This window comes from Lates calcarifer, linkage group LG2 (assembly GCF_001640805.2).
Source record: "Lates calcarifer isolate ASB-BC8 linkage group LG2, TLL_Latcal_v3, whole genome shotgun sequence".
NCBI classification, from domain to species: Eukaryota; Metazoa; Chordata; class Actinopteri; family Centropomidae; genus Lates; species Lates calcarifer.
The window spans coordinates 9592892-9613650 of NC_066834.1; the positions used below are offsets into that span (position 1 = coordinate 9592892).

The following is a 20759-nucleotide window of genomic DNA, read 5'->3' on the forward strand; positions in this document are numbered from 1 at the left end:
CCTTTTAATTATTATAATAATTTTAATTTATTTTATAATAACTTTAAGGTTTGGACTATTGATCAGACAAAACAAGCGTTGTGAAGGTGCAAAGGTAATTGTTACAATGTTTCTCTAATTTATTAATTTTAACAAAGCAAACATTCAGTTGACAAATTGAGAAAATAATCATCAGTCCCTCATAAAATAGTTGAAAATTTGCTCGAACTCAACCAACTACAGTGATAAGATACTATATACACATTAATGATTACCCGATGAAGCTGGAAAAAATTGTAAAATGTCCTGAATAAATATAGTAGTAAGCAAGACAGTATGCTGAGACCTTTTCCCTTTTATTGAAGTTGCTCAAAAGTTCAACATATAAGCTTTTCCGACGCAAGCACTGCTTACTTCAAACCAGTGAGAGGAACTCAACAAAACACACAGATACAAATCTCTCAGTTGAAATAACCAAATGAGCTCTAACTTCAGTAGATGATTTTGTGTTTATATGCACAGTAAGACCAGTTCACTTATAGTAAGAAGCTAAAAGAGGAAATAGGATTTTCAGGGCCTTAAATGCTTTTTGAAACACTGATCCCAAATCGGGAATTACACTCAATAGCCTACAGCAAAGGTTTCCTTTGAGAGCAGTGACCCCTGCTGCCACTATTACACTATTACAGAACTAAACATCACCTCTGTTTTCCCTGAATTCAGGAGAAATGCTGATGTGCTTTTAAATAAAAAGTGGAATCAGTTAGACAGATTTCTATTTCATACATTGATGCAAAGTTAAAAGCTAAAGTTAAAGTAATAGCAATAATAGTTTGCTGTGTGCTTTGGTGAACAGCAAAAAGAAGTATGTGTAATTACTCTTGAATCATTTTCTCTACTGAATAAATAAGTTTAACCACTGATAAAATACTTAGCAGGTTGGTTGTTCCAGGCATCTTGGAGAACTTGCCATAAATCAGTGTTTTGTGGAGGCCAGACCATCTGTTGCAGGACTCTTTGTTGTTCTTGTCTCTTAAGAAAGTTCTTTAACACTCTGTATGTTTGGGCTTATTTTCCTGTCCTGTTGCTACAGAATGAACAGGCATCTCTCTGATGGTCTTGCATGATGAATAAGAATCTAAACATCTCGAGTGTAAATCATGTTCAAATCTCACCTCAGATTCTTTAGCTTTGTTCTTTCAGTCTTTGATTTTGGCTAAACAACTAAAAAACATCCTCAAGCAAATAAATAATTCAAAACACACACACAAACATACACGATGGCTGATAGCTGCATTATATTATGTTGAGATTTATTTATTAATTAATTTGTTTGTTTATTTGTGGCCTGAAACACCTTTTCCATGTTGTTCTAAAGTTATTGCCGGTGTTGTGATATTTCAGATAGTACTTGAACACACCAGCATGTGGCACCGTTGCCAGGGAGACGTGAAGCAAACCGTGACTCAAAAAGCTGCAGCTAATAAACAGCAAACTAGTTAACATTAATCTATCGTTTGTCTACAAAATGGAGACGCCTGAAAACACTGCAGAAACAGACTTAGACATAAAAATAACTGTCACCCGTGGAAATAACTTGGTAAGCTCGATGAGCGTTAGTTTGATTAGCAAAAGTGATGAACTACATGCTAACGAAGTGACTAGCAACCAACGAGCAAAACAATAGAGGTGTTTGTGAATCAGCTTTTTACTCTTTGGTTAGCAAACTCAGTCGATTAAAAAGAAAACAACAGTCAGGGAATGTTAATACTATATTACCAAATAACCGTCGTGTTTAGCGTTGGTTGACTAACTTTTTTAAACCTACAATTATATTTAACAATTACCTCATAGTTCAGTTTTGAGCTATTAATCATGAAGTAAGTGTGGCTGCCACTGTTTAAAAACGGCAAAGATATTATTTGCCAGCTAGGTAAGGTCTTCATTTAAAATGCCCTTCTCAAAGTGGTGTAATGGCTGAGATGATGTGTGGGTGGGTGATGGTATCCACCTACTGTTACATATTTACACTGTTTCTTCTCTTTTTAGCAAGGGAAAAAAGCAGGCAGCTTTCAGAGTTTTCTGAAGGCTGAAGTGGATGGACTGGTGCTGGGAGAATCGGACAAGAAGCAGTCAGACTCAGCGGAGAAGCGTGTTGACTACAACTTTACCTGCAGCTTCCACTGTCCCAATGACACTCGGGCTCTCAGTGGCATGGCTCATAAACCAATCATATGTATGTTGAGTTTGAAAATGTTGCTCTGTCCCCCAGTAGCTTTTATCAATGACAGAAGAGCCTAAGAAGCACCTGACACTGAGGTTCAACTTCAGTTATCTCAGGTTTAATTGAATTAATAATGCTGATATACTTTATATAGATTACATATGTTATTTTTGCATAGAAAATGAATCATATTGTTACAAGGCAATCCCAGTGTGGAGCCTTACTGTAAGGGATTGTTACACTGGCTAACTGTTTTTTGTTGCTGATGCACTCACTTCTGCTGCAATTTTGTTGTCAGTTGATGCTGGTATTGATGATAGCATAATTGGTAGGTCCGTCAGCCATCTGCAGATATTCTGCCTGGACACAGTAAGTATGGCACCATGAGGACAGTGACAAGTATACCTGAAACAATTGCAGTATACCTAATCACTGTAACAACACGGGCAGTAATTGAGTGAGTGGTGAACGAAAACAGAGGAAGGAGTTTTCTGGAGCCTGGGGTCTTCTTGTGTGTAGCCCTCAGTTTTCACAGTACGGTTTTTGTCTGTGTGTGTCTGTGTGTGTGTTGTTGTGGTCAGTGACGGTGACAGAGTTCCTGCCTGATGAGAAGAAAGCTGAGGCAAGGACAGCGGTTCTGGGCCAAGCTGTGGTCGACCTGTTGCCGCTGCTGCAAGGTAGAGTTGTGCATGTCAGAAATAATATGTTTATTATAATAAGACAAACTAAGAGCTTTCCTTATAAGGCAGGGCTTTCACTGCTGGAATGATTTTCTCTTCTGTCTTAAGGTCAGTGCAGCTTCTCGTCCACTGTCCCACTGAATCCAGTGACCATTTCCCCAGGCAAGGGGTCCTCCCAGGTTGGTTGGTTAATAACTCCACAACAATATTACACAGTTATTGTTAGCAGCAGGGGTAAACCCACAGTAAATAACAGAGAGGACATGTCTTCTGTTTTTTACAGTTTATACAAGCACATTTGTCAATTTACTGTTTATAGCAGGAAGGAAGGTACATATGGCGTGTTACTTTACACTTCCATCTGTGTGTTGACAAGAGATCACTGCACGTGCTTGAATAACACTAATGAGACGTCCTGCTACTAGATTTTAAACTGATTTCATAATGCTTTTACTTGGGAAGTAAGACTGATATTCTTAAGATTAATTTTAGTATCTGTTCTGAATTGAAATATAATATGTGATGTTTGTTGTTTTGATTTCACACTATTCCACTATTACAGGATCTGCAGCAGTGCATATCTTAGAGGAAATTAGACAGGAAATCAGGAAAATGCTAGCAAGTAAACAAGGATGTAATGTTTTATTTAAAATACTTAAAGAGAAATTAACTTTGCAAATGTTTTTTTGTGGTAGTAGTCTTTGATGTATAATATGCATCATCATTTCACCCTCTTTAGCAGTCAACCCTGGATGTGTGTGTCAGTGTGGCGGCTCCAGTTCTGTCTGAGGCTGAACTCTCAACCTCCAACCTGCTGACGGTAACCGTAGAGACGGCCTACTCTATCCCTGAGTCATGGATGCTTCCGTCTGGCCCTGCCCCCACTCCTTTCACATACACTGCTGCCCTGGAGGTCCCACTCACTGCAGAGGTGAGTGTTACACTTCTACACACTTCTTTAAGCTATTTCACTCAACCAATCACAGTCTCATAATATTGCTTCAGTTTCCCCTAGGATGACTGTTATGGGAGCATGGGTCGACAGGTGGGGGGTGGGGTAGTTTGTTGTTGTTGGAGTCAATGCTTGCAGGTTGCAGGACAAGGGCTAGCCCCTCATTTGCAGTAGAGCCACCATCACCATCTGATATTTTGGTCAGACTTTAAGAAGTTTGAGGTCAACAGATCTGTCCATCTTTGATTTTACAGAGAATTGTAACACTTGTGGGAGCTTTTGTTGCAGTTAACGGCTTGGCTTGTAACGACTGCAATCCATGTGCATGTGCAAAGGAGCTACACAGGTACAGATGTATGTGACACAGGAGGGGAGGAGAGAAACGTGACCATTAATGAGACGCGATAGACTCCCACGCAGAGATGAAATGAAACGTGAGCACGTAATTAGTTAAATACTTTTTTGCATCAAAGAATCTAAAATAATATCTAAACTGTGACATCATTAGTTACATAAAGCAAACAAACAACAACGAACTAATATACATTGTCTCATCTGATCTCACAGATGCTGTCATATGTTCACTCAAGTCATGGATGTATCATGGTTTACAACAAACATAACCTTGCTTAATCAGTCATTGTTAAAATTGTGGTTTAAAAGTGGAAGTTGATTGAACATTTGCTCGTCACTGTTTGAATGGAAGTTGTTGTTCTTGTTGTCGGAACAGGTGTTATTGTGGGAGCAGTTGTTGTCAGAGCAATGAATGTGTCAGTCATGCTGCACCTACAACCGCCTCCCTTCCCTTCCTGTTCATTTCTGAAATATAAGTTGTTGTTTAAATTAGTTGTTTAAATTTCTGAATCAGGTGATGATATAATGAGCTTGGGCACTTTTCATATGTGTGTGTGTGGCGTACAAGAGTCTTGTTTTGGGGAAGTGTAATGTTCATTTGTACCAGCAGTGTTAAATCAGAATCTAACAGAAAACCCATGATGCTCCATCCAGACCAGCTTCAAATCAATATCTTTCCAGGATGATGGTTTTCAATACTGTGGCTGTGCCGTTCCTCTGACTCCCAGAAAGATCAAGTGCTGGTGTTCTGTGAGGGGCAGCTGAAGGAGGGGGGACAGAGGGAGGAAAAGGGTCGACAGAAGAAGAGGCCCCATCAGGCCGTACTGGTCCCAGGGAACCTCTCCATACCAGGAGCATTTTTCCAAGCAGAGCCCACTGAACAGGAGGACGGCGAGCTGACTGGCTTAGAGGTAACTCCAAATCCAAATGTGGCCTGGAACAGTTGTGTTTGCTGGAATGTCTTGCTGCATTGATTAATTTTGAAGATGGGCACATTATTGTCACTAGCTATCAATATGTGGAACTGCATGAAAATGAGGAATGTCATATAAATGTCTTTCATTTGACAGACTGTAAGGTAGTCTTTCAGGTAAAATTTGAGACACAGACTTTGCTAGTGACGAATGATATGAGAAGTAAAAGTACCTCAAAGACATTAAAAGTAGGTAAGGTAAATTGCCCATAGTAGCATATCAAATACTGCATAAGATTTGAACAAAATTAATCCAGCATGGAGGCAGGCTCAGTTACTCAGTCAGTTAAAGAACTGAAGGTCTAAATGTTCCCACAGGACTGTGAGTTTCGTAATGAGGCAGAGACCATTAAGAACAGGGTGAGCTGGGACACAGAGATATGCTGCTTCCTGGATGCAGGAGGAACTGCCAGGTCAGCTACACATTCATCTTGTCCTCTTCTTGTCTGCTCATCCTGCTACCTGTTGGCCACAACTATAAAAAAGCTTGTTCTAGAAAGGGAATGTCAGTCAGCAGTTTCTTGGGGGCTACATCTGGACTTTGAATAACTGTTACAAAATGACCACATTTCAGGATTATAGGGCACTGTAGTTGACAACTTGGTTCACTCTTTCTGTGTATTTCAAACCAAATGGAAAGGAAATCATGGAAAAGGCATTTGGTGTTATTACTGACTTTACCTCATGGCCACACAATAAACCTGGGATTCTGTGATCTGTGTAAGTTCAAGATTAACAAATTAGAATACTCTGTGAAGAAAACTGAGAGAATAAATATTTAAGAACGACATCAGAATGCATGTTAGTGAATTGCACTCAGTGTGGAGGTGGATGTAGAAAATACAGAGAGATACTGACAGAAAAAGATATGAAAATACATGTAGCAGTGTTTACTGTGATTTCAGGTTTCGGCAGAAGATCACTGAGAGCAGATTGTGGCCAGTGGAGATCATGAGGTCGTCGGCTCCACTTGGAAAGGCAGTTGAAACCAAGCAGGTGAGAGGGCTTTGTTATCAGAAGATAGCTTTAGAAATATTTGCAAGTATCTTCTTCATAGTGTAGTAACTCTGCCGTGTTATCTCTGAGCCAAATGTAAGAGACTTGGCGAAACATCCACAATTGTTTTAAAATTATGTGTGTGTGTGTAGCTCCCTGGGGAGAACCCAGAGATCCCCTTCCATGGTGTGGCGTTTGTGGACATGGGGCGGCTGCTGTATCCTGGAGTCAGCCGTATCCGAGGAGCATACAGCATTCAGCCCTTTTCTGAGGCAGAGTTGCTGAACAAGGTCACACAAATTCAAGGAGGATGTATAAACTGCGTAATGTGTGATACTACTGTTAAGCCACTACTAAAGTGAATTTGTCGTTTATCTCGTGCTTAAAGGCCAAGCAGCGCGTCAGCGTGTTAAAGGAACAGGCCAAGGCTGCAGCCAACCAGATCAAAGCTCGTGCCAGCTCGTCTGCAGGCTCTCACAAAGCAAAGGGAGGGAGGAATTTGGATGGAGGCAACAAGGGAGCCAAGGATTCAAAGGAGCCAGCCAAAAAGGTCAGAAAGGTTGTGATGGTCCTTAGTCAGACGAAAAAAATATTTTTACATGAAAGTGTAATTCACAGAATTTCCATGGGCTTAGAAAATCATACACAATATAAACTGTAAAGCAAGTCTTTAAAAATTTTTGCAAGTTTTCCAAACTGAGCAAGATCAAGTGGTTGGTATTTCACCAGAATTTCAGCAGCGAAAAACAGTTTTTTTTTTTTTAGTTTCTTTGATTTCATGGAATTTCTCCAGATCTGTTTGTGAAGGTTGGACCCTAATATAATATGATTTCATCATGTCAGCATCCTGGCAATCATAGCAGGACAGCTGTAGCCGACAGCGTGGCCCACAGCCCGACTGAAGCGGAGCCGCATGTCAATGTAGAGGGAAATGTAAGTTTCAGCTTGTGGTTTGCCAGTATTAGTGAGTCACTAACACATAATTTACTGGAAAATGTGGTTGTAGTCACAGTTTAATACATATGCAGTGAGAGCATCAACAATATAAGAAGTATAAGCTTAAACTCCAAATGTACATCCCTAATACTGTAATATACTTTAAACCTATATCCAGTTTACATGCTTACTGTCATGCAATATTTTGGAAAGCTGTAACATCTCATTTCTGTTACTGACAGATGTATTTGGAGGCCAGAACTTATATCATAATTGAGATAGCCTTGGAGAAACCACTGGTACTTAAAACACCTCCTGAGGAACTGGCCAGAAGGTAACTGGGTTTAACCTGTATCTGTTGGTTGCACTCTTTATTCACACCAGATTTCACTCTGATCTGTTATATTTGGTTGATGCCCCATAAGTTTCTGACTGTGGAACATGAATGAGTGAGAATGTGCTGAGGTGTGTCTCTGTTTCCTGCAGGGTGAAGGCGCTGATCCCGCCCAGACCTCCACCTCCAGCGGGTCCTACTAGAGCAGAAAGAGTAAAATACAGACACAGTTACATAAATGCACACACGTACAAACACACAAAATAAACCACACATCAATGGAGGGTTGCTCACTTCCTGAATTCTGCCCACTGGTGTGTGCTCCTGCAGGCAGTGCGGGACTTCCACAGGCAGGTAGGCAACGTGGTGACCCATGTTTCAGACCAGTATAAGGAATTGTTTGGAGCAAGGGGCAAGCCATTGGAGGACTGCAGCCGGGAGCAAATGAAGGTTCAGCTGATGGGAATGCTCAATGTCTCTGGGAGATACTTCGCCTTCAAGGAACAGATGAAGGTCAGAGCTACTGCACACATCCCAGGTGGACTGATGAAACTTCCAGAAACCCTGAAACTAGTCTTTTGGATTTTCTTCAAGTGACAGTACTCCTCTCACAATTTGACCATGTAAGTCTGTACATGTGTGTGTGTGTTTCTGGTGTGTAGCATGCAGTGGTGAGGCTTGTACGTGACAAGCTACAGCAGACAGAGCCTTTCACTGACCCTCAGGAGCTAAAGGCTTTCGTTAGCAAGCTCTATGTCTACCTGGTGGATGAGATGCACATAGCACTCAACAAGGTAACACACACACACGCGCACACACACACAAAAAAAACCCACACACACTTATTAATACATTCTACATTTTTATGCTCATTTTCATCCTCTTCTCCTCACCAGATTTATTCAAATGATGTTGATTATGACTCCCCGGATGAGATCCAGTTGAGTTCTTCTCAGCTCAGACATTTTGCCAGGGAGGCTCATCTTACTGGGGATTATCAGCAGGCTGCTCAGTACTACCAAGAGGTACAATAACAGGCCTGCCTCTCCTAATACCCCAAAATAAATAAGTAAAAGAGCTTGCTGAAAAACTTCTTTAGTCATGACTATAGTCATAATTATATTATATGAAAAGACTGACATAAGTAAAATAGAGCTGTGTTGACAGCCAATCACAATTCAGAGTTTTCAGACCTGTAAATTGAAAAACATGCTTTAATGTGTGAAATCGCTTTGTCTATTATCAGTTATTATATCAGTCTTGTGTGTGTGTGTTTGTTACATTAGGTGGCTACAAGTCACGTTGCAGCTGCGATTAATGGGAATCTTGACGATAATGACTCTGGCTGGTAAAATATCTGAGTGACCACCGTATTTTGTATTTATCTCTCTGTAGCTAGTGGTGAGACATCCCAGTGAGCCCTCCCACAAGTTTGAATGGGGGAGCCTCTACATGCTGACTGGAGACTACATGAAGGCCAACGAGTGTTTCCGTGATGCTGTGTCCATCCAACAGGCACACCAGCCCAGGTCAGAAATGCTCCAGTTACACTAAAAACATAAAACATCTACAGAATATCAAACTCTAAACAAATGGTTGCTGCTTTGCAGGGCTGGGTAATTGTGTGCTGAGGCTGAAATAGTTGTAAGGTGTCTTTTGGCATTGTGTAACGGGATACCATAAACATAGTTCCAGTTCTCTGGTTTTCTGCCCCTTATCAGTGCTAATTAACATACTAACAACAATAATGGTTAAACACTCACATTAATTTTACTTCCTGTCATGATGTGCTTCACCTTCACCTCATCACTTATTGTCTATAATGTTAGTTCACTTGACATTTTGTACATTAGAAACTGTGTGACACTGCAACTTTCCCTTACAAATAACATGAAAGGAAAAGGTACAATCAAGGACAGCCCACCCTAACTTTTCACTGGAGGGTGATTATGTTTAAAAAATGTGAATCTGCAATCAACACTTATGTTTCTGTCCTCTCTTTATGTTTCTCCAGCCTGATGATGTGTGGGGTCTTGGCAGCGACATTTGAGCATTATGAAGAGGCCCAGACCTTCTTGGAGCGAGCCACCAACATAGATCCGCCCAGTGTGGTGGCCTGGACGTTGCTGGGTAAGGTGGAAGTCTGTGTTCCTGCTCACTGGAGTTTAACCTGTGAACCTGCTGCTAACAGAGAAGACATAGAGACTGCTACTATCGACCCTCTTTTGTTGAATATTAGTTTACCCACAGTATGATGGAGGCTCCTTTGAAGTTTGAGCTACACAAGACACTTTGATTGATACGATCTAGCCTTTAAAATGCTGATTCAGATATAGTAGAAATAATAATAATAATAATAATAATAATAATAATAATAATAATAATAATAATAATAATAGCAGTAAAGTAGGAAAGATGCATGCTGGGAAATGAACAGTATAGTCTTGCTTCATGTTTTGGGGTCTGCTGTCCAGGTTTGCTCCATGAGAGCCAGAATGAATCCATCCTGGCTGAGAGGGCTTTTCTGGAGGCCAGAAGGCAGCTGAAGGCAGAAGAAGCAAAGAAGCTAACACAGATGGAGGAGGAGAGGAAAGACAGAGACAAGAAAAACGTGAAGGAAAAAGACCAGTCAGAGGAGGAGGCAACAGACGCTCCTGCATGTCAGTCTCCCAGTGTTAATCAAGGTGAGGTGCAACAGTAGGAGAAGCACCCAGAGAAGAAGAGTGTGTTTTCTCTTTGTTTGAGTGTGATGATGTCTCAGTTTTCTCTGGTCACATGAGGATCAACCCAGCAGGAAACAGAAATGCTACAGTGGGTCCCAACTGAGAGGAGGAGGATACTGTAGTGTTAACATTTATTGATTTGGCAAAGCAACTTACAAGCAGTAAGAAGGTGTTCCCTGACCGGGAATCGAACCCGGGCCGCGGCGGTGAGAGCGCCGAATCCTAACCACTAGACCATCAGGGAGTGTGGAAGTGTGTGTGACTGAGAGAGTGCAAATAGGAATTTGGTCTGTAAGTAATTGCTGGTCCTAATTCCTAATTCTCCTTTGTTCTACTGGCTCCACAAAACTAAAGCTTAAATTTTTAACACTTCATAGAGGAGAATAAATGATGAAAGACACTGAAATCTCTCAACACAGATGACAAATATCAGGAAATTGTGCTTTTCAGTGTTTTGGTTTTGTCTCAAAACAATTTTAAAAGACAGGTTTTCACACTTAACTTCATCTGTTAGGACGAAAATGTAGATATAAACTGTTGACATACCACATCTCACATGCAGTGAGAAGGTAATCTCAATCTATACATGGTTTAGTGTATTCTGTTGGCAAGAACCACCTGAAAATAAGGCTCGTCTTATCAGCCTGCACTGCACATTTAACAGTGAATACAGGTCCCTGGAGCTGCTGATGTTACCTGACAGTATTACTGTATTTTTCTCCCAGACCCAAAGTTTGTTGACCAGGACTCAGAGACACACAAAGAGCCTTCAGCACAGAGTGTCAGCTCCAGATCAGTTCCAGCAAAATCTTCCTCCACCATCTACACAAAGGCTGTCCAGTTCCTGCTGCAGAACAATGCCCTGCAGGTAAAACCACACTTAACAACTTGTGGTTTGCCAAATCACCTGGACTCATACTGGTCAAATAAAAACAACCTACAGTGTACAGTACTGCTGTGGTGTCATTTCGTGTGTGATGGGGAAAGTGATTTATGATCATTATTGATGGTCCAGCATCTGGAGGAGGACAGTTGAATGTGGAAAACTCATATATTAAATAACCACAGACACACTACAAGCAAACATGGACATAATGAAAATGGATTATATGCATTTGGTTTAATGTTCAGCAACTGATTCTCAAATCTCAGATGTCAAAACATTTTTAAACACTAGCAGAGAAAGTTTATTTTCTCAACATGCTGAAATGAAGTGACACTAGTGACTACCTGGAACTGGCACTGTCAGCAGTAGTTAAAATTCCAACAGAAATAAAATATAAAAATGTCAGTCATTGGCTAACACTGTCTTGTTTTGTTGCCAGATGGCAGAACATGCTCTGTCCCAGGAGCTACTGTGTTCAGACGGTGGTCGCAGTGTCTCCTACCTCCTTCTTCTGGCCCAGCTGCAGCTGCTCAAAGCAGACTACTGCAGTGCTGCTGCGAGCCTCAGGGAGGCACTGTTTCACAGAGATCAGGTACTCACACAGACTGCTGGCTGCAACGCTGAGAGAGGACTGGGTGGAAAATGTGACATGTATGGTTTGCTGCTTCTTACTGCTCTGTTAGTCTGAGCTGTTAAAATCCACAGGCTGTAACTGAACACATGTTTAAACTGTTGTGAAGATGCACATCTGGTGCTGGATTTCTGAACTTCTTTCACCTCATTGCTGTTTCTATGCAGCAAAATTATAATTAAGTGACCCGATTGCATGAATTTGAATATGTTATTTGCTGAAATTGTTAAGTTAATCAGCATTGGCACCATTAACTGAAGAGGTGAAAACAGTAATAATATTTCTTATTAGCAGAGTGTTTGCCTCTATTTTGTTACCACACTCCACACACTTATGAAAATAATCCTTAACCCCTATCATTAAAAATATTGCAGATTTCAACTTAAAATGTGTAACAATCTGTGATAGTGGTTACTTAACCTTTACTTAGTGTTGCCTTGAAATTATGTTTTAAATATTACAACAGCAAGACACACTTACATTGTAATATCTCCTTTAAATGCCTCAGTATTCCTCAGCAAAAACCTGGAAGTCTAGGTGATTCAGTTAAACTATAGGGTTATATAATGGCTTCTGCATAGAAACTTTACACCCTCCCTCCAGTTTAGTTTGTATTGATTTATTATCATATTAATATGGTGTGACCACATAGCAGTAGCACCAGTGAGCCTGTTTAAAATGGCTTCTCTCCTGAACACCGACCTGAAAAGTGTTTACCACCCTGTGAGCAGGATGCGGATGCATGGGCTCTGAATGGTCACTGTCACTACCTGCAAGGGGCTTTCAATGATGCCCAGGAGAGCTATGAACGGAGCCTGAACTTCCTGCAGCAGCCATCAGACTCTCACCTTGTCCTCCTCCGCATGGGAGTCATCTATCTCCAGCAGGGGCAGGTCTGATATTGAGACAAGCTTCACTGCCATCTGATCAGTTTTTATGTGCTTTGTATCTGCTGATGAGTCAGGGAGGAGACTCAGTCATTCTTAGTCACTCATCAAAAATCATTATTGTAGTTGAATTTAAATGTAAAGGTCTTCATTCTAATTACAAAACATATTTATGAAGCCACTGACTCATACAGTGTAACTAAATCTCTTATTTTTGTGTTTTTAACTTTCAGTTTGAGCAAGCCAAATTGATCTACCTGCAGGCTTGTGAGCAGTCTCCATCCTGCCTGACGTGGCTGGGCCTGGGCACCGCCTGTTACCGGGTAAAACTCCACCTCCAGAATAATGCTGTTAATGATGTTAACCTGAAAATATATTTGAGTCAAGCTTGATTAATCTCCTGGGTTAAGCTCCAAAGGGGCTATGTATAGTAAAATGTAGAAATAAAAATGTAGACCTGTTAAAATGTCATTTTAGAAGCAGTGAACATTGGAGCTAACCTCAAGGCACAGTGATTGCACTCAGCATCTGAAAAGTTTGGTTCTCACCATGGGGTTAAAGGTTTTGAAGCACTGTCCTAATTCTATTGTGAACAAAACCCATGGTAATCTTGGATTGATTGGGGACTACCTTGCTAGAGAACAAGAGTTGCCAGTAGCCATATTTTTTCATTTACCTTGAAAGCATTGGTTGTGTTTGGATGTTTGTTTTTGTGTGTCTGTCTGTGTAGCTGGAGGAGCTGTGTGTAGCAGAGGAAGCTTTGACTGAGGCCAACCATCTGAACAATCAGAATGCGGAGGTGTGGGCTTACCTGTCTCTGATTTGCCTCAGGGTGAGTAATGACAATGCGCTGAAAACAGCTAGCCGTGTCCCAGTTCAGGCTCAGGCTCAGACAGATTATGACTCAATGGGCCGACACTTTCCCCTCATAACGAAAAATGTCAGAATAAAGTATACCCTTCATTTACCCATACATGGGGGGTACCGCATGTCTATCCTTTAGTTCTTAGTATACCATGATCCTGAAAAACAAGCGTCGTTTAACCCTCAGGTCCAGCGAAGGACACACCTGCATGGTCTCCGTCCCTCCAGGAATGTAGCCCCTGAGCTGGGACACAGTTAAACACAGATTCACTTTCCACTTTGCACAAGTGGATGTTTCCAGGCGGAGTGACAGGAACCTGATCTAACCATGTGATGAACCTTTTGTTTTCAGTCTGGCAGACAAGAGGAAGCAGAGCTCTTTTATAAATATGCAGTAAGGGTGAGTTAGTCTGGTAGTTTGATCAGTAGTGGTGATTTTCAATGTATAAATTTGTTGTTAATTATCAATGATGTTTTGAAATCTGTATTTAAAAATGTTTTCTAGTGAACAAATAAACATGCAACAATTTCATTTGGTTCTATATTTAATATAAAACACAGCAAAAACAAAGCTTTTTGATTTCACATTGTGTCAGTAAAAAACAAACATATGCCTCTGTGTTTATCATTAATTTGTAGTCATTTGACTAAATTTGTTGCTGTCTCCTGTCTCATGAAAGCTTGTTTCTCTTTTCTTGCTGAACAGTTCAACCTGCAGAAGGAGTCACTGCTCCAAGAGTTCGATGAGCTGAAGAATCAGCTCCGCTTCAGTCATCTGGCTTCATGCTTTGGAACAAGCTCTGAGGCAGGGCTTTAAATTTTTAAAAATCTAAACAGATGTTCTGGTCTTGCTATTCAAAAAAAAAATCTCTCCAGATTTTGGCACAATCCTCCTGCACTGGAAGGAAATGTTACATGGAATATATTTTATTGCTACAATCTCTGTCAAATAGATTTGATGTATTATGAGTAATGTATTTCAGGCCTGTATGTATAAATGTATAAATTTCCTGTACCTTTAAAAAAAACGTACTGTATTTGAGTGGACAATTTTCCCCATTGGATTTTTTTTATCACTTCTAACGTTTGCTTTCCACATTTTTTATTGTGCCATTTTTACACTGGTCGTGGCCTCTGTCGCATGATGTAGTCAGCTGCAGTGAGATCACTGTCTGACTCGAGCAAAGACTTCTCTCAGCCACGGTGAATCCTCATAGAGGCGAGGGTCGCCCAGATACTCTGAGGTCCTCTTGTAGAGGTAGTAGTAAAGCACAGAAGCTGTGAACAGGAAAATATGTGAGAGTGGTTTTGACAAACAAGCACAAAAACACACAGGGAATACACTTGTTTCCACCTTCCTAATCAGAAGATGCTCTGAGGGTTGAAGAGGTTGTTGATAAATACTGATAACTCAGGGTTTACTTAACTACAGAGAACCCATTCAGCCCAACTATAACTGGTCCAGTTTTCATTTAATGGAGGACAGTGCTCTGAATAAGCAGTCAGCAGCACACACAACACATTCAAAACAGCAAATGAAAAATCAAATGAAGTGCATAATTTCTATTGAATCTTTAAAAAGACAGGTGTTGATGTCTGTTCAACCCAGTTACTACAAATCACACATTGCTTACATTACTGCAAACTCTTGACTTGTTTCTTCCTAAACAACATCCAGAGTTTGATTTCCAACCTGGGGACCCTTGTTGCTCATCATACCTCTATCTCCTGTCTTTCTCTAGAATGTCAAAAGAGGCAAAATGCCCAAAATAATTTTTAAATTCATGCATTAACTTTCAGTATTGTCATGAAAATCAACTTGTAAAAGCTTGAATTACTTGCTAGGTAATCCATCTTACTGAGTCACTTCAGTTATTGTTGAGTGGTAATGCAGTGCACATTTTGTGAAACTAATCTCCATTACCAGAGCAATGATAACTTAATGTTTAAAGGATAAATGCATAAAAACTTGACAAATGTCATATTAATGCCCCTTTTTAGTTTGCATAATTCATGTGCCATTTCCAAGTGAGTGGCCCCTCTGTTATGTCTGTGCACAATGATTAAGGTTACTTAATCAAAATATGCTATTATTATAATACATGGATGTTAGTGTTACAAAAACAGAACCAGACAGAAAAATGGGAAATCCCCACCAGCACAGCTCAGTCCCTCTCAGAGTTTACAGTGTCTTAAGGTTGTTTCATAATGAAAGAGATTTTGTGAACCAGTGATGCAACACTGAGTCACACTCTGAGTAAACTCTGTCTGAGTGGGTCTTAACAGTAAGCAGACAAAACAAAGAGACAAATAAAACATGGCTACAGTACGTCCTCATACTTAATAAAGGATCACCTGCAGAGAACAACAACAAGTAGACAATAAATCCCTTTATCCACTTATGAGCTGATGCATGTATGAAAATCACACCCACAATGTGAGATCACTGCCTGAGGCCTGATGGTAACGAAGAAAAAACTGTGGACGCTATATGACCTTCAGCACATAAAAACTACAGTGATAATCACACTCTATTTGAATCAGTGACAAAAATTTGCCTTGTTACATAAGGTTACATACAAACAGCTCCATGCAACAGGTAAATGGAAAAGCAGCATTCATGTTCTGAGAGGAATATCCTACGTCTTACCTCCCTACTTCTTAAATTAATCTGAGAGAAAACAGAAATCTCTGCTGTATTCTGATAACTTCTCCCTCAACTTTCAGAATAAATAAATTATATATTTTTTGGCATTAAAAAAATAATGAATCAACATATCATCTTACCGGCTCTTTGGAACACAAACAGCACCTGAAGGCCGTCTGTCCAAATAAATCTGTTGGTGTTTAGCCAACGAAGATTCTGAAAAGATTATATAGAAAACAGGAACGGTCATTTTGCTTGTTTAAAAAAGTAAAGAATTATGTCTAACCCACTAATTTAAGCCAGGCTGATGGAAAATTGTACGAGGTTTGGCATTTGAGGGCCTTCAGATAGAGATATGTTGTTCTGTCAATCACATTTTGCCCTAAAAAAAAACAACTGTATTTTTATATATTATATTTTTTCCCATTTGCGCTCTCTCACGTACCATGAGCCAGGAGTGCAGAATGATACTGAAGGTCAGGTAGAGAGTAGAGAGCATTAGCAGAGCTCTAAATCGCTCCAGCAATATGGCGACCAGGCCGACTTGAAACACGTAGGTGTTAAACAGCATCAGCAGAATGATGATCAGGTTAAACAGGATGGCAATGTCCTGGATACTGTCAAATAAAACCATGAGGAGACAGAAGAAGTGAAGAAAACAACGTGAGAGCAGCAGAAACAAAGAGGGTAATGCTATTTCGTGTCATTCCAGCATCCTGAGTGACTCAGTACAGACAACTAAAGCAGACTATTTTTAGCTCAGAATTATTTTTCCCCTTGAGCCAAAGATAATGTTTGACTGCTGAGACAGTGAGTAACTCTTACTTACATGAAAAGTACGAGCTGCACGGCTGGCTCAGTCCTCAGCAGCTCGCTGAAGGAGTTGACAAACAGGTCGAAGGAGAGCAGGCTGAGCTGAATCAGCAACACCAGAGAGTAGTTGCTGGTTTGGAGCGTCTCCGGCCCGAAGGCTGGGCGCCCGGGCGGACTGTGGTTCCACGATGGATCCAAGGCTGCACTGCACTCGTACACACACACTACATAGAAACATCAATCCACGCACACAGCAGTCTTGACCGTCTGGGTGTTTCAGTGAGGCCTTCAAATGGCTCCACTCTGATTTCCCAAATGCAGGTGAGGTGTGAGTGATACAGGCTCCATCTCCTGTTGTCGAAATGAGTCCTGTTCACTTGGGAGAAACTGAGGTCCCTCCAAAATGGGAAACAGAGTCAGGTTTTGGGATGAGCTGTCTGGAAGTTGCAGATGTGAACATGTCACATCTGTTGGTTTTTATAGATGTTTACAAACACATGTGGTGGCTCAGTCTGTGGTGTGGTAAAAGCCTCCTGTATTGGCAAGCAGGTCAGACATCAGTGCCCGTAATAAATCCAGCAAAGACTCTGAGAAAGGACACAGGAGACACATCAGTGTTCTGCTGCTAACTGCTTTTTCATGTAGTGCATTCCTCATTTCACTCCTCTGAGAGGGTTGAGCCTAATTTATAGTAGACTTTCAACCTTATTGGCTTTACCAATGATGAAATAGCATCAAGTATTTGGTCACCTGCCAAGGGACTAAGAGGAGGCAGACGACAAATAAACCTTCACCTCTGGACTTGAATCCAGGAGGGAGGGGTTTGTGTGTCTGGTAGAAACTTGTGTAACAGTGATATAAGTATGAGTAACCTGCACCAGTCACAGTTCTCTGGGGAGAAATATGGACTGGCATTTTGATGACTGAATACATTTCACACTGTGTCAATAAAAGATGCTGTTCCTGCTAAATGATCAGCACTGGCCTGCTCGGTTTTAGTTTACCTGAGTAAAAGACATATCCTCTCACCTTTAGTGGTATCTATCACTTCAGATGGTTTGTGGTTTATTTTTTTCACATTTCCAGATACACATCAGAGATTTCACCCTCTCTCTTGCTGCCATCTTACTTTCTGTGCATTATCCAGAGCCAGTGGGACACCGATTCTGGAGAGAGAAGTCCTGCTGTTTTCTTTTAGATGTTTATTTTCATTATTAAAAGCAGCCAAAATTAAATTCCATCCACCTCCTTGACTGTACTGACATGTAACTCAGCCTCTCAGAGATATATTGATACCTGGACAAGCACACCCAAAACTTTAGACAAACCAAACCTAAAAGCACAACCAAAAAAATGCCTTAAACCAAAAATATTTGTTGCAAATATCAAATTTCAAACCTTCAAAACAAGTCCCAACAGAGATAATGATGAATTAAATTACATGAGGACATTTAAGAATGAAATTACAGTTTACCTTTTAGTAGAAGATCAGTTTTGCTTCCAAAGGAGCATCCTGTTGTGATGATAGTTAATGATATCCCAGAAATACAAGAAAAGACAAACAGATCCTGAGATATTCCTTCTCATCAACCCATTGAAACAGATTATTTCTTCACTTGTTTTGTTGTAGATTGAAGAGAAACGTTTCACTACTGTTGCTGCCACTGGGAGTATCACTTAAGTACGTACTGTAAATCTTTGCCTTGGCTCCTCTGGCATCTTGTGAGCCGGGATCACTATCCAACAGACGCCTTCACACCGACACCAGGTGGATCCTCTTATGACCCCTGTATTTATAGCTTGGCACGGCCGTGGCAGGTGTGAGGAAGATTAAGTCTACTTCTCAACACTGGAGCATCGACCAGGAGACTACTTATTCTTGAACGCTGTCCCACTGAGATTCTGGGTTAGCAGCTCTACTGGCTCCTTTGCAAAACCTGGGCAACCAAGTGTGTCTATAAACAAAGGGAAAATAACACCAGACAGAAGTGTTCATGGTGAAACATCTTGTTCAATGTTCTCCAGTGCTCTGAATACACATCAGAGATGAAGACTCGTCAATTTCCTCTTTCTTTTTAAAAAAGTTTTATCCAAAAATATGTCAGACATTTAGTTTTCCTTTGACAAGAATAGTGGTGTCACTTAAAAAGCCTTTGTTGTTTTTCATGTCTCACAGCTTGTAGTTCTTAGTACTGTTCCACTTAATCTTCTTAGGAAACAGCTTGTTGCTTTACACAGAAATTATATATTCTCCCTTTCGCTATATCAGAATTTCAACTACCTCTACCAAACTGCTGCTGCAAAAAAAACAAACAAACAAACAAACACAAAAGTGTGTGTACCTGTAAATGAAGGTTGATTTCAGAGGCTGAAGAGGAGGCATATGTCTCTCCTAATGATGCATGTGGCCACAAACAACAGCACAGATTGACAGCTTGTGTCTGTCCTAGTAACCAGTCTTTATCCCCTCCCACCTCTCTAATAGACAGGCACAAGATTTTTGTCATGACATACTATGAACCGTGGCTAGTCCTTGTTTGCATACATCTTAATGGCAGCATACTACAGCTATGGCTGAATATAGAATTTAAAAAATAATGTTGTTGTAAGCTCCCGGTATGAAAGATTGGGTGGGTGTAGTGGAAGATATTCCAGCCTATGAGTCTAGGAGATAAGTCTTCCTCCTAAGACTTTTTCTTTTTTTGATGTATACAAAGACTGATGGAGGCCCTGTTTGGATTTCAAGCATTGCCAAACATGTCCTTTAACTGTAGCATATTTTCATTTTCATTGTGGACTGATTTTCTGACCCCTGAATGAGTGGCTTATTTTCATCTTATTTTTGTATCCTCCAACCTCCTGCAGCCCTGACATAATATGAAATCCATGTGCAAACCATTCCTTTTAAAAACCAATATAAACTTTAATCTGAGGAATTCTTTGGGTATTTTGCTAAATAAAATGTTTTCCCTGCATGGATTGATTGACAAAGGTCAAAAGGTTAAGCCTGTAAGGGTTAAATAAAGTAGAGTCTGAGCTTTTCCCATGGTTTTTTCAGTCACATTTCTATTCAAGATTACGGTAATTCTTCTGGGAAGGAGATCTGGAGTCGAGCCAGAATAAAACCACTGACATCTAGTGGTGAATGTGCATTAGTACTCACACACACACACACACACACACACACACACACACACACACAAACAAAACAATGCTGCAAGGGTTGCAGCCCTTTTCCAGTGGGTAAGTGGGGAGGGGTCTCCTCAATGAATTAAATAGCAAGCTTGAAAAATTTTCTTCTTAATGGCATATAACTGAACTATAAAGAAATAGCAAATGCTTTGTTAAGCAGTGATAGAGCCAGTAATTACAGCTCATAAACCCTTGGTAAATGGTGCATTTTCAGAAACTGATAACAAAATATATAATATATGCAATATCAACTGAAAGAGCCCCTTTCAGCTTATTGATCTTACTACATGTCTGTGAAGGTCAGGTTCATTTCAGAAAGTTCAGTAGTAGTATGGTACAGTTTTTAGGGATGTTTTATTGATTAAATCTTTGCCATAACCTCTTCTTCAGTTTAAGCCTACTTTAATTTATGTCCTTGCACTTTTGTTATAGATTTAGTACTTAGTATTTACTTCACAGTGTCTTAACACTGAAACTGACCCTCGCTTTGAATAAAAGAGTAAATGTAAATGTGATGTAAATTTAACATGCATTTTCTGGTTTGACCTTTAACAATGTGTTGTATCTTAAAAGCTTGTTATGTCATCCATTGTGTAATACCCTCATCTTTAAGTAACTAGTAACTAAAGCTTTCATTAAATGTAGTGGAGTAGAAAGTAAGCAATAGTATTTCCCTCTGAACTGTATA

General features: G+C 40.3%; 2 protein-coding genes and 1 non-coding gene across 7 annotated transcripts; 1 reads left to right on the plus strand and 2 right to left on the minus strand.

Moving 5' to 3' along the window:
- The first annotated feature begins 1423 nt into the window (after window positions 1–1423).
- cfap70 (cilia and flagella associated protein 70) lies at window positions 1424–14236 on the plus strand. The gene is made up of 26 exons (XM_018683407.2): window positions 1424–1579; window positions 2029–2215; window positions 2785–2880; window positions 2992–3062; window positions 3623–3814; window positions 4918–5100; window positions 5481–5575; window positions 6068–6158; window positions 6311–6448; window positions 6547–6708; window positions 7002–7091; window positions 7337–7428; window positions 7581–7641; window positions 7759–7941; window positions 8091–8222; window positions 8325–8453; window positions 8824–8957; window positions 9443–9558; window positions 9903–10112; window positions 10877–11019; window positions 11477–11629; window positions 12400–12561; window positions 12789–12878; window positions 13286–13387; window positions 13772–13819; window positions 14126–14236. Exons 1-26 carry the CDS (start codon window positions 1508–1510, stop codon window positions 14234–14236), a joined length of 3243 nt encoding a protein of 1080 aa, XP_018538923.1. The 5' UTR covers window positions 1424–1507.
- trnae-cuc (transfer RNA glutamic acid (anticodon CUC)) lies at window positions 10324–10395 on the minus strand. The gene has a single exon. It is a non-coding gene; the product is annotated as a tRNA-Glu (tRNA).
- On the minus strand, window positions 13947–19319 carry LOC108887825 (transmembrane protein 138). Of its 5 annotated transcripts, XM_018683411.2 has the most exons (8): window positions 19222–19319; window positions 18569–18834; window positions 18354–18392; window positions 17909–18045; window positions 16896–17466; window positions 16512–16683; window positions 16207–16282; window positions 13947–14697 (listed from the first exon to the last, which is right to left on the minus strand). In XM_018683411.2, the coding sequence occupies exons 6-8, from the start codon at window positions 16635–16637 to the stop codon at window positions 14585–14587; spliced, it is 315 nt and encodes a 104-aa protein (XP_018538927.1). In that variant the 5' UTR covers window positions 16638–16683; window positions 16896–17466; window positions 17909–18045; window positions 18354–18392; window positions 18569–18834; window positions 19222–19319; the 3' UTR covers window positions 13947–14584. The 5 variants fall into 5 exon arrangements, with proteins under 5 accessions (XP_018538927.1, XP_018538926.1, XP_018538928.1 ...); XM_018683410.2 differs by lacking the exon at window positions 17909–18045; XM_018683412.2 differs by lacking the exons at window positions 17909–18045; window positions 18354–18392.
- Window positions 19320–20759: the final 1440 nt, after the last annotated feature.

Bases quoted from the DNA above. Each gene is read 5' to 3' on its own strand.
- LOC108887825 (XM_018683412.2), bottom strand. From the start codon at position 16,637: ATGCTGTTTAACACCTACGTGTTTCAAGTCGGCCTGGTCGCCATATTG. The intron at 16,283-16,511 runs GTACGTGAGAGA...TAATCTTTTCAG, and splicing joins TTCTGCACTCCTGGCTCATG to AATCTTCGTTGGCTAAACAC. The intron at 14,698-16,206 runs GTAAGATGATAT...TCCTGTTCACAG, and splicing joins GTTTGTGTTCCAAAGAGCCG to CTTCTGTGCTTTACTACTAC.
- cfap70 (XM_018683407.2), top strand. From the start codon at position 1,508: ATGGAGACGCCTGAAAACACTGCAGAAACAGACTTAGACATAAAAATA. The intron at 8,958-9,442 runs GTCAGAAATGCT...ATGTTTCTCCAG, and splicing joins CAACAGGCACACCAGCCCAG to CCTGATGATGTGTGGGGTCT. The intron at 13,820-14,125 runs GTGAGTTAGTCT...CTTGCTGAACAG, and splicing joins TTTATAAATATGCAGTAAGG to TTCAACCTGCAGAAGGAGTC.